The following is a 12,344-nucleotide window of genomic DNA, read 5'->3' as shown; positions in this document are numbered from 1 at the left end:
TCACAAAGTTCCAAATTCTCCTAAAAAATAATAGATCTTTCTTGAGGGGAAAAAATGGATTTAAAAAATACAATAAAGTACCAAGAATATAACAAACATCCATGATTCTACCACCCAGAATTAACAAGTGTCAATCTTGTCACATTTGCTTACCTTTCCTTTTTTAAAGGAATAAAACACAACAGTTAAAGTCCCCTTTAAGCCAAACTCTACGTCCTATTCCTTTTCCCCTCCCCTATTATCATGCATTTGGAGTATGTATTTCAGTACATTTTAAAAATTTTATACACCTATATAGAAATATCCGTAAGCCTAAATATTTTAATATACATACATGGTATCATAATGTATACATTATTCAGCATCTTCCTTACTTTATTCAGCATTGTTTTGCCATCTACATTGATATACAGACCTAGTTCATTGCTTTTAATAACTCTATATTGTTCCAACAAATAAGCAGACCTTCTGTTTACCCATTCTCCTACTGATGAACATTTAAGATCCTTTCTTTTCCTTTTAAAGATTTATTTAAAAGTTTTCTTAAAAATTTTCAACAAGTAGCTCCTAAATATTATATAAGCTACAAATATTTCAAGCCATTTTGCTAAAATTTAATATTGTATATGATTTCTCAGGTCTCTTCCAATTCTAATACACACACACAATTTTATTAAAGTAATTTCAATTTTTTCATCTAAAAGTGCCTCAATTTTTAAATTGTAAACTTTGAGTATACATATAGTAATACATAACATATATAATCATTAACTATTGTAAAATTATTAGTGTATAATTATTGCATAATAATAATAATGTATAATTATAATTTTTGTGTATGTCTGTGTATACTATAATCATATTTATTCGATACAGTCACACTGCTAGTGCTTCTAAAGGTCCTTTGCACAGGAATATTCCAGGATTTGGTTAGTCACTATAAAAGATCTTGTACTTGCTTTCCAATCATTATTTTTCTCCTGAATTGTTAGATAAGTTTGATATTTACAAAGTTGAATTTTATTATTTTTAAATTCCTTCTCACCTCTTGAAAGAAAAATGTACAACAAAAACTTCTTTCATCTAATAAGCTCCATTCATTTGGATTTGATGATGACTTGGTTAGAATTGTGTGCAAAAAATATTAGTAAGCTTATTAAGAGTTCAAAAAATTTCTCAGTAATTATTTATTACTCTTAAGGGGGAAAAAACGGTTTTTCAAACATGCTAGAAGGTATAATTTAAGTACATTTGATATGCTAATTACATATCCCTCATTTCCATTAAAGTCGCTCCCTAAGATCCTTTCCTTTACAATGCTTTGTCAGCCAATTCTGAGTTACTTTACAGGCCTTAAACATTTAAAAAATATACATTACATAAAGTATATGTATAATTAATGCACACTACTACTACTTCCACCCTTATATTAATCAGGGTTAGTGAAAAATTAGTTGTTTATACCATCATTATTGTACTAGATATGCATTAACTAAGTTCTGAAATATTCAAAACACTATATACTAATAATCTCTATTTATCTTTTCAAACAGAGATAGGTACTTGTAGGTATATCTGAAAATCAGTCTGGCTACATTATATCCAATAGGTTACATGTATAATCTTTAGGTCTGTGTATGAAGCCCATTATTCTACTGAGACAATAATATCTGTATTTTGCTGTTATGTCTTCAGCCACTAAAAGTTCCACAAAACTAAATCTTTAGTCAATGTCTTTAAATTGTAATAACATTTATATAGAGAGATTGGCTCAAGATGGTGGAGTAGAAGGCCATGTGCTCACCTCCTCCTGCAAGAGCACCAAAAATGACAACTAACTGCTGAACAACCATCAACAGGAAGACACTGGAACCCACCAAAAAAGATACCTCACATCCAAAGACAAAGGAGAAGCCACAGTGAGATGGTAGGAGGGGTACAATCACAATAAAATCAAATCCCATACCCGCCGGGTGGGCGACCCACAAACTGGAGAACAAGTATACCACAGAAGTTCTCCCACTGGAGTGAAAGTTTTGAGGCCCGCTTCAGGCTTCCCAGCCTGAGGGTCTAGCAACAGGAGTAGGAATCCCCAGAAACTCTGACTTTGAAGGCCAGCAGGATTTGATTGCAGGACTTCCACAGGACTGGGGGAAACAGAGACACCACTGTTGGAGGGCACACACAAAGTCATGTGTGCACCAGGACCCAGGGAAAAGGAGGAGTGACCCCATAGGAGACTGAACCAAATCTACCTGCTAGTGTTGGAGGGTCTCCTGAAGAGGCGGCGGGCAGCTGAGGCTCACCGTGGGGACAAGGGCACTGTCAGCAGCAGTTCTGGGAAATATTCATTGGCATGAGCCCTCCCAGAGAGCACCATTAGCCCTGCCATACAGCCTGTAGGCTCCAGTGCTGGGTTGCCTCAGGCCAAACAACTAACAGGGAAGGAACACAGCCTCACCCATCAGCAGACAAGTGGATTAAAGTTTTACTGAGCACGGCCCTGCCCACCAGAGCAAGACCCAGTCCCTCTTGGATAGCCTCATCCACCAGAGGGCAGACAGCAGAAGCAAGAAGAACTACAATCGTGCAGCCAGCAGAATGAAAACCACAATCACAGAAAGTCAGACAAAATGAAAAGGCAGAAGATTATGTCCCAGATGAAGGAACAAGATAAAACCCCAGAAAAACAACTAAATAAAGTGGAGCTAGGCAACCTTCCAGAAAACGTATACAGAATAATGATAGTGACGGTGATCCAGGATCTGGGGAAAAGAATGGAGGCAAAGATTGAGTAGATGCAAGAAATGTTTAACAAAGACTTAGAAGAACTGAAGAACAAACAAACAGAGATGAACAATACAATAACTGAAATGAAAAATACACTAGAAGCAATCAATAGCAGAATAACTGAGGCAGAAGAATGGATAAATGACTTGGAAGACAGAATGGTGGAAATCACTGCCACAGAACAGAATAAAGAAAAAAGAATGAAAAGAAACGAAGACAGCCTCAGAGACCTCTGGGACAACATTAAACACATCAACATTCGCATTATAGGGGTCCCAGAATGAGAAGCAAGAGAGAAAGGACCCGAGAAAATATCTGAAGAGATAATAGCTGAAAACTTCCCTAACATGGGAAAGGAAACAGTCAACCAACTCCAGGAAGCACAGAGAGTACCAGGCAGGATAAACCCAAGGAGAAACAAACACACAGAGACACACAGTAATCAAATTGACAAAACTTAAAGACAAAAAAAATATTAAAAGCAATAAGGGAAAAATAACAAATAACATATAAGGGAACTCCCATAAGGTTATCAGCTGATTTCTCGGCAGAGACTCTGCAAGCCAGAAGGGAGTGGCATGGTATATTTAAAGTGATGAAAGGGAAGAAACTACAACCAAGAATAATCCACCCAGCAAGGCTCTCATTCAGATTTGACAGAGAAATCAAAAGCTTTACAGACAAGCAAAAGCTAAGAGAATTCAGCATCACCAGACCAGCTTTGCAACAAATGCTAAAGGAAGTCCTTTAGGCAGGAAAGAGACTAGCAACTTAAAAAAAATTTTTTATACAGATTTTTAAAGACTACTAAGTACCTAAGTAATTCTGCAAATCAATTTTCCTTCTATCATAAAAAGGTTAAATTTCTAACTTAAGGTTTTTAGAGTGAGCTATATTTACATTTTCTAAACATTAGTTCTGAAATATACTCCCTAAGTATAAAATTATAATCTATTTCAGGTTAATGACACAATAGAGTACATATGAAAACACAAGTGCTATACAAATATAAATTCACATTACACTAGTCAGAAACAGCTATTGGTATAAAAACAAACCCTTTAAAATTTTTCCAAGTAAACGCACAGAAAAAGTAATGCTGACCTCAGCTGCAATTTTTTGTTCATTATCTTCCATGATGCCAAAACTTTAAAACTGCAACCTATAACTGTGTGCTAAATAATGACAAAATTCATCATAACTGGCTTTACTTCTGACACTGGCATTTACATATCTTCTTGCCGAACTATCTCAGAAGTAGAGACAGTATTCACCAAAAGTAGCAACAATATGTTGTACTTGAAGTCCACAATAATCCTGTGGAAAACCCAAAATCTTATTTATAAAAGTGAAAGAAATATGAATTAAAGGTACTTTACATTATTGACATAGTCAATTTTGTTTCTACGATAAAAATAATAACCTCCACTAAGTTAGTGAACTTAAGTTCACTCTTAAGTGCTTAAGAAAAGCAAAATCCTGTTCGATAACACTTAACAACTGACTCTTTACATTCTATGGTTCCTATTACATTCTAAGTTAAACAACTTTTCATTGTTTCTCCTTCCTTTTCTTCCTCAAGCTGTCAGGTATCTGTTTACATAAGACGATATCACTTGTATGTAAGTTAGAGTACTGTCAATTTTTTAACTTGTTCTTTTACAGACTGCAGAATTTCCACTCCTACATTCAGATAAAATCAATAGTACTCAAATATTTCTTCAACTTAACATAAAACCTATTTGCATTCCAATTTTTAGATTATAAATTTTTCAGTATTATTGTACTCTTTACATAATGTCAATGACTGGGAAAACATAAAGACCTAATAAATATAGCCCTAAGATCCCCTTCTAATGTGAGGTGCCATGTAAAAACGTACTCCTTTCTCACCCTCTCATTTCCCCACCCCTGTGCCATTCTGCTCTACCACTTTCTGCTATGGTCACTTCCCACCACTTACAACTAAAGGCTGATGTTAAAGGTATTCTACAAAGAACAGAGACTACTGCACAATCCAGGTAGGATCTGTAGGGTAGCAAAACTTGTCATGCCAAAATATCTCTTTGGCATGTGGGTTATTTCAAGCTGGAAACAGTGAAGGCCCTAAAGACTCAGCAAGATCTTTGACCTTTCCCCTAACTGATAAAAAAAAAAAAAAATTAGATAGAGGGCCTGTTCCCACAGTATCACCAGAGATATCTGCAAAGAATTAAGAATATGGGCTATGTGTGGTGGAGGGAAACTCTAGGCAGAGCCTAGAGATCAGAGTCCATTCTGTGTCCCATTGTCTCTGCATGGCCCAGCAAATATTTATTTATCAAACTTTTGCTTTTACATCTCCGTGTTAATTGCTTCCCCCCCCCCGCCTTTGAAGCCTCAAACCACTACCCCCAACATCCTCTCTTGTCTTTAGCTGCAGATGGTATGTAAGGTGAGGGTTTCAGCCATTTTGACAAGTTACTCAGTTTTCCTGGGTCTCTCCCATGTATACGTGTTATTAAACTCTTGTGTGATTTTTCTCCTCAATCTGTCTCATGTCAATTTAATTCTTAGACGGGCCAGAAGAACGTAGAAGAGTAGAGGAAAAATTCCTCCTCCATGATAGGTCCCCAGGCACTAACCATTAGTAAAGTTTCAAGACTCAGGAGATGCACTCAGAAGTAGAAAATAAAGGTATCACACAATTCACCATCAATATTTAAATACTAACTATGGTCAGGAACTATGATGAGCACTGGATACACAATGATGAACAAAACAAATATAATCTGTTTCTTCATAGAGCTTATCCTCTAGCACAGAAGACACATATTATTCAAATAATTTAAGAAACAGTATAAGGGTGTAAACTGCTATGACATGGTGTATAATAGGAAAATATCATAGGGAAATTATGGTCCTTGTATTATTGCTGTATCAACTTGGTTAAACTCAAACACATTTCCGCAAATCCCCTTCTCTATATGGTGCCAGGTCAGAATTGGCTAAACACAAAACCTGCACAAGATCTGGAAGGCAGAAGTGAAGCAACAGCCATTACTCCAGACGATTCTCAGTTAAATGTGGTGAAACAGAAGCAAAGGTGCCGGCAGGTTCCAGTTATCCTCCCTTCCCTGCTTTAGGTCAACTCTTCCCAACTGCTGATGACCCTACTGAGCAACAGGTCCTAATCCTTAAAACCTGTAAATGTTACCTTATTTGGAAAAGGGAATTTTGCAGATTAAATTAAATTAAGGATCTTGAGATGGGAAAATTATACTGCATTAGCTAAGTGAGGCCTAAACGCCAATGTAAGTGTCCTCATAAGAGACAGAAGAGGAAAATACAGATACTCAAGAGAAGAAGGCAATGTAAAGATGGAGCAAAAAGAGATTTGAAGATGCTGGGCTTGAAGACTGGAGTGATGCACCCACAAACCAAGGAATGTTGGCAGCCACCAAAGCTGGATGAAAAAAGGAACAGATTCTCTCCTAGAGCCTCCGGAGGGAGCATAGTCCCTCTGACACTTTGATATCAGCCCAATGATACTGATTTTTGATTTTGGATCTGATTGGAGCCATGGACAGCTACAAATTTTGAAGAGTTTTGGATACTACCCTGAATAATTTTAAATTTATTCTGGATTCAATAGAGAGTCACCGAGTATTTCTGAGGGAAAAGAATACACAAGACCTCTGACTTTAAAAAGCAGTATGGGGGGGGAGTTATTGGAAGAGAGACAGGCTGAGGGCAGCAAGTCTAGCCACTGCTATAGCGCAAGTAAGAGGAAAGAGAAGCCACGTTCAGCACAGGAATGAAAAAGGAAAGAAGCAAATTGAGATGCTGAAAAAGCAGAATCAATACTTGGGAGGAAAGTTAGGACCAGAAATGTAAATTTAGAAGTCATGCCTTTAAAGGAAACAACCTGAGTTTACCAGTGACGAGCAGTAAGCGCACGAAGTGAGAAACTGTACCAAAATTTCATCTTTAACTACCAAAGTTGAACGTTGATCGAAAACAAAAAACTTAATTCTGGTTCCATTTTCAAATACTACATGTAATAGAACATAATAAAAGATTCAGTCTTCTACCATAAAGTAATGACACGTGTTTTACTAAGCAAGGCCCAGTACTACATTTAATATTATTATCCTTTAATTCATTTGAACCAGCGTTCCCCGGAGTTTAGTTGGTTTAAATAAATGTTAATTAAAATGCTCCCTTCCTAAACACTCAGAACCCTCTCCCAACACACACACCTGTTCTGATAGGAATCCCACCTGGCCTCAGACAGCCCTTGCCTATGTATTAGCCTTACCAAGGACTGCTTTTCCATTTTTTGAAGTCCCTGCGGCTTCTTCAGCGCAGGGTCCCCGTCTGGTGGCTCGGTACCTGCCACAGGGCCACACACCGAGCAGGAGCTCCGGGGCTGTTCGCTGACGTAATGACCGCCAGCTTGGCCCTCCGGCCGCGGCTCCCCACGCCCCAGCCTCTAAGGTACACACTGCGGTTTTCATTCGCTTGACACACCCCTTTCCCCGGGCCCTTTTTTCCTCCTCCACCAAGCACATTCCTCATATATTCCCTCGGACTTAACAACGTGTCACTTCATCCACTCCCACCCCTACTTAGCTAGTACTTAAGGTCTTCCACACCGTCCCCTTCACTCAGACGGATTTCACATCACTGCCCTGGCCGGAGCCGCGGTCACCGGCCTCCCCGTGCCCGCAGCCGCCAGGAGCGCGCCAGACTCACCTCCCACGCCGCTCGGCCGGCTGCGCGCACTGGGGGCGGCGGCTCAGCTCCGCCGGGCGCCCCAGGCTGCGGCGCCCGCCGGGTCCCCCGCGACCCCTGAAGCGCAGCGGCGCCCGCTACCGCCGCCGTCGCTACCGCCGGCCCGGTGCGGCCCAGGCGTTTCCGGGTTCCCGCGGTCCAGTCCCCCAAATGCTCCGGCTTCCTCCTCGGCCCGGGCGCATACCGTTCCCGGCTCCGCTCTGGTGGCCGCAGCTCGGCACTGGCCGGCTCCATCCCGAAGGCGAGGCACCCGGGAGGCCCCGCGGGCGACCCCCGGAGCCGGCTTCACTGTCGTGTCACCGCCCGGGGCAGTGCCTCTTGCTGGGTGTGTCCTGAGGGGACCTGGCGGATGGAGTAACTCCAGCGGCGGGCCTCTGCCGGGCTGCCCGGTGGCGGAGGGCGCCAGGGTGTCAAACTTCTTTTGGGGCAAAGGACCCGGAGAGGGAGTGAGGAGGTGGATTCGGGAAGGAAACAAACCCGCTTCTAAAAATGACTGTCACTGACAGTGAAAACCAACGAGATTCGCTGTGGCGCAGGCTGCCACCCAGTCATCTGGAAAGCTTGTTCGGTTGGAAACAACCAATTCTCCCACCCTGGCTTAAGACCCTGAGGCTGAGCCGCGCCCAAAGCAGCGCCGCCAAATAGTAGATAGAGTAGGATTGTCCCTTTCCTCTTAACACAATGCCGCTATGAATTAAGCCTGTGTCTCTTTATATTGCAAATGATTAAAACTACGTCCAAGAAAGAACGGAGAGAGAGCAGTAAAATAAAATTAAATAACTGTGTTAGAGTAGAATAACTGGCTTTAAAATGTTCTGTAATATGATCTTGAGAAATTCCCTGGATGGTGGAATATATATCAGATCTTAATGTTTGTCCATATATTTTGGAAGTAAAATGTGCCTGGTGCATAATAATAATAGCTAGGCACTATTCTAAGATTAAGAGATAGATAGATAGATAGATAGATATAGATAATATATAATGAATATATATTTATTTTTAAAATAGTAGTAATTATGTGTGGTTGTAAGGGGAAAAAAAGATTTAAAATATTTTTTAAATACACCAGCAGGAAAAGTATACCTTATGACATAAGTACAGCTTTTTAGAGAAAAGAAAGACCTTTTAGTCTGTTCAAGAAGCTTTAAAATGAAAAAAAGAGACATGGAGGCACCTATTAATTACAAAACAGTAACATGTGCTTTGGCATCTTGGAAAATGACCAAAACTCTAGACAAACAAAAACAACAATGAAAATAGAGGGTTAAATATATGAGACCCACAATTGATGTAAAGATATGAGTCCCAAAACTGATGACCAAAAGAAAGTAATACTTTCATTAACTTCTCCTAGCTTTACAATCTATGCTCTAACAACACTGAACACCTTTGAGTTTCCCCGTATATACCATTCATAGTACCTTTTCCTATTCCTCATGCTGTTCACTGCATGTAGAATATGTTTCCACTGCTCCTGCCTATATATATATATATACACATATATATATGTATATATATGTGTATATATATGTATATAACATATATATATATTTTTATTTTATTTTATTTTATTTTTTTTGCGGTACGCAGGCCTCTCACTGTTGTGGCCTCCCCCGGTGCGGAGCACAGGCTCCGGACGCGCAGGCTCAGCGGCCATGGCTCACGGGCCCAGCCGCTCCGCGGCATGTGGGATCTTCCCGGACCGGGGCACGAACCCGTGTCCCCTGCATCATCAGGCGGACTCTCAACCACTGCGCCAAGAGGGAAGCCCCTGCCTATATTTTTTTTAAGTTAGCCCCATTCATCTTTTAATTCTCTGTTCAGATATTATCACAAACTTCAAGCCTTTTCTTGCTTCCTTCCTCCCAGGGCTCTGAACTCCTTCTCTGTGGTTCCATAACATCTTGAGGCATCTTGTGCATATCAAAATATTTTACTTCACTGTATTGTGATCTGATTTATATATATATATCCTTTCTGCCCAACGCTCTCCTTGAGGTCAGTGCTATCCTATTTATCTCTGGATCTCCAGCACCTAGCACAGTGCTTAGCACATAGTAGAAACTTAACACATATTTCCTGAACAGACCTGAACTGGTTGGTAATGATGGTGAAGACAAGCCAGGCAGTACAAAAGCTCACCAGGGAAGAGTATCCAGCAGAGCCTAAACTGCAAGTCTAGGCATCCAACACATTTAAAGATTCAAGTCAGCACCCAAGGCCTGAAGCTCTTTTAGTAATAATAATCCAATATGGATTGTACCTTTGAGTAGTTTGCCTGTATCAATCTCATTTAACCCTCACAACAGCCCTATAAAGTAGACATTAGTACTTGTATTTTACAGAAGGAGAACCTGAGGCTTACAGACATTAAGTAATTACTGAAGCTCCCATATCTACTGAAAGGTGAACTGGGATTCAAATTCTTATTTGTCTGCCTTTAAGTCCATGCTTTAAAACAGTACACTTAGCTGTCATAGGAAGAAAAACTGGAACAGAAAAAGAATAGCACAGTATAGAAAAAAGGTGGCAGACAGCAAAAGTAGCAATAGGGGTAGAAATATCAATGAAGAACAGAGATGGCTGTGAAGGAAGAGAGAAAAACAGCAATCTGGGAGCACAGGGGCAGTGGACTGGCTTTGGTTTTTCTATGATAACAGATCTGAAAGGCAAAATTTTGACACCCTAAAGACAGACAAATTAGAATAACGTATCTGTCTAAGGGCAGCCAGAGCCAAACAGGACTATGTATCTCACTGGTACTTGATTAGGGCTGCCAGATAAAATACAGAACACCTAGTTTAACTTGAATTCCAAATAAACAATGAATAATTGTTTAGTATATGCAATATGTGGTGTATAATGTGGAAAGGGAATGTTGCCTGCCATTCCAGTAAACAAAGAGTGTTGCCCGCCAGTTCCAGTTGTACAAGGATCAAGCCAACAGCCAATGTGGAGCTCCCCACCCCTAGCACCCTGAGGGGAATTCAGGATGGAGAAAGATAGGAAGCAGTCTAGGCTTCTGGATACTGGCCTTAAATAGTTGAGATGTATATCTAAGGAATAATTTCAATGCATTGGTCCATAGAGAGAAAAGCACTAACATAATTAACTTTAGATGTCTGTTTTTTTGTGGTTAGCAGCAATCTTTTGATGTTAGACTGCATGTTTTGTTTTGTTTTATTTTCATCAGAAACTTCCTATATATCCTGGCTCCTCCCTTAACTCTTCAGAGCAGTTCCCCAGAGCTATCTGAAGAGGCTGTCTCCCAGGCTACAGTCCTCAGTAAGATCCACAAATAAAACTGAACTTGCAACTTTTAGTTGTGCAAATGACAATACTTAAGCTAAAAAGAATTTATTGTTTATCAGAAATTCAAAATTTAACTGGGTATCCTATATTTTTATTTTCTAAATCTGGCAAACCTATTGAAAGCATGAGTGCATTATAATATTGCACAATAACTGCAGTTTCCAAGAGTGGCCCAGAGAAATTAAGACTAAATTAAATTATTTGTGGTGCAGATGATACTGCAAGCATTATGCACACAAAGTGACATTCCCCAGATCTGTATCTTCAGGCAGAGTCAAGGCTGATAGTTTATAATCTTTAATGGCTTAAGACTCCATAGGAAAAAAAGAAAAGATAACAAGAAAGAAAGAGAGCAGGGACTATGGCAATTTATATTTTTAAAGAATTGCTTACCAAAACAGCTAAAATACAAAAAATTTCAGTGCTTAGGGAATTAAGCCTCAGGTTTCCAGGTGTCACTTATACTTTGTTTCTATGCTATTATAGTTCTTAAAATTACTGAATTGAAAGTATAGCTCACAAACAGGAAAAACCAGTTGTTCTCTCAAGCTACCATATTAGCTGAATCTGGCATGTTCTTGTTAGTTCTTCAGGGCAAAGAACCTATATGGAAAGAATAGACAAAGGTTATTTGCTTGTCCATGATTTACCTCTAAGAGAAGTTGAATGAGGTCACTTCCATATCACCAATAGCTCAATAGTCATGTGATTCTTTTGCTTCGTGATAGATCTGTAGAGTTCAACACTCTGTAGAACAGCTATTTGACAGGTTTGAAAGGAACTTACTTTTTATTTCCTTCTTTTCCAAGGAGGGCTTCTGCTTGGCTTTTCCTGTTATAACAGACTTACTTTTGTCTGGGGGGAGTGGATCAAGGGGTGTTTTAATGGAAGTGATGCCATTTGCTCTATCTATATATTCAGAAACTGGGAAAATTAACCTGGATGATTGCTGCCCCATGGAGCTTGTTGATTCTGGTCAAAGCATCAGTTATAACCTGATGTTCTTTTAAGTCTCTGGTAGATAAATTTGGTGGTCTGGGCATCAAGGAATTGGTTTTATCTCAGAGTCAGTGGATTCTCTTTTACCTGTCATAGTTACCTGACAAAATCACCACAGATCCTTTTGTGGAAGTCTAGGAGAAAGGTACATAGTATGTACGGTGCTATTAAAGCTGGTCAGGGGCCTCTTAAGTCTGAGAACGGATGAGGAAGTGCAATTGAGTGAAGTTTGGCCTCTATATAGTCCTAGAGTACATTTGATTATACAGTTCATATGCACTTGGATTATGCTGTTCACAAATACTTCCTGCTCTCTACCTTCAGGACACATGGTAGGTTGTGCTTTCTGACTCTCTTATAGTTGAATGGGACCACATGACTAGTTCTGGCCATAGGGGAACAAAATTTACCACCCCAAAATTTCTCTTTGGCATGTGGATAATTTCGAGTTGAAAACAATCATG

The 12,344-nt window shown here is 39.8% G+C and overlaps 1 protein-coding gene across 3 annotated transcripts in view; it reads right to left on the bottom strand.

Moving 5' to 3' along the window:
* SLC35A3 (solute carrier family 35 member A3) overlaps positions 1–7,898 on the bottom strand; it is a 30,462-nt gene extending 22,564 nt beyond the window's left edge. For 2 of the 3 annotated variants that reach the window (XM_060090185.1, XM_060090186.1), the window contains exon 1: positions 7,528–7,586. Coding sequence is in view for 1 of the 3 variants with exons in the window: in XM_060090183.1 (XP_059946166.1) it covers positions 7,528–7,800 (273 nt within the window). In the remaining 2 variants the exon portion in view is untranslated. Of the gene's footprint in view, positions 1–7,527 lie in introns of all 3 variants that reach the window. The other variant, XM_060090183.1, reaches the window with a different exon arrangement.
* Positions 7,899–12,344: the final 4,446 nt, after the last annotated feature.

The sequence above is a fragment of the Mesoplodon densirostris genome, chromosome 2 (assembly GCF_025265405.1).
Source record: "Mesoplodon densirostris isolate mMesDen1 chromosome 2, mMesDen1 primary haplotype, whole genome shotgun sequence".
NCBI lineage: Eukaryota > Metazoa > Chordata > Mammalia > Artiodactyla > Ziphiidae > Mesoplodon > Mesoplodon densirostris.
The sequence above is the reverse complement of the archived record's forward strand: the minus strand, read 5'-3'. Positions and strand labels throughout refer to the sequence as shown.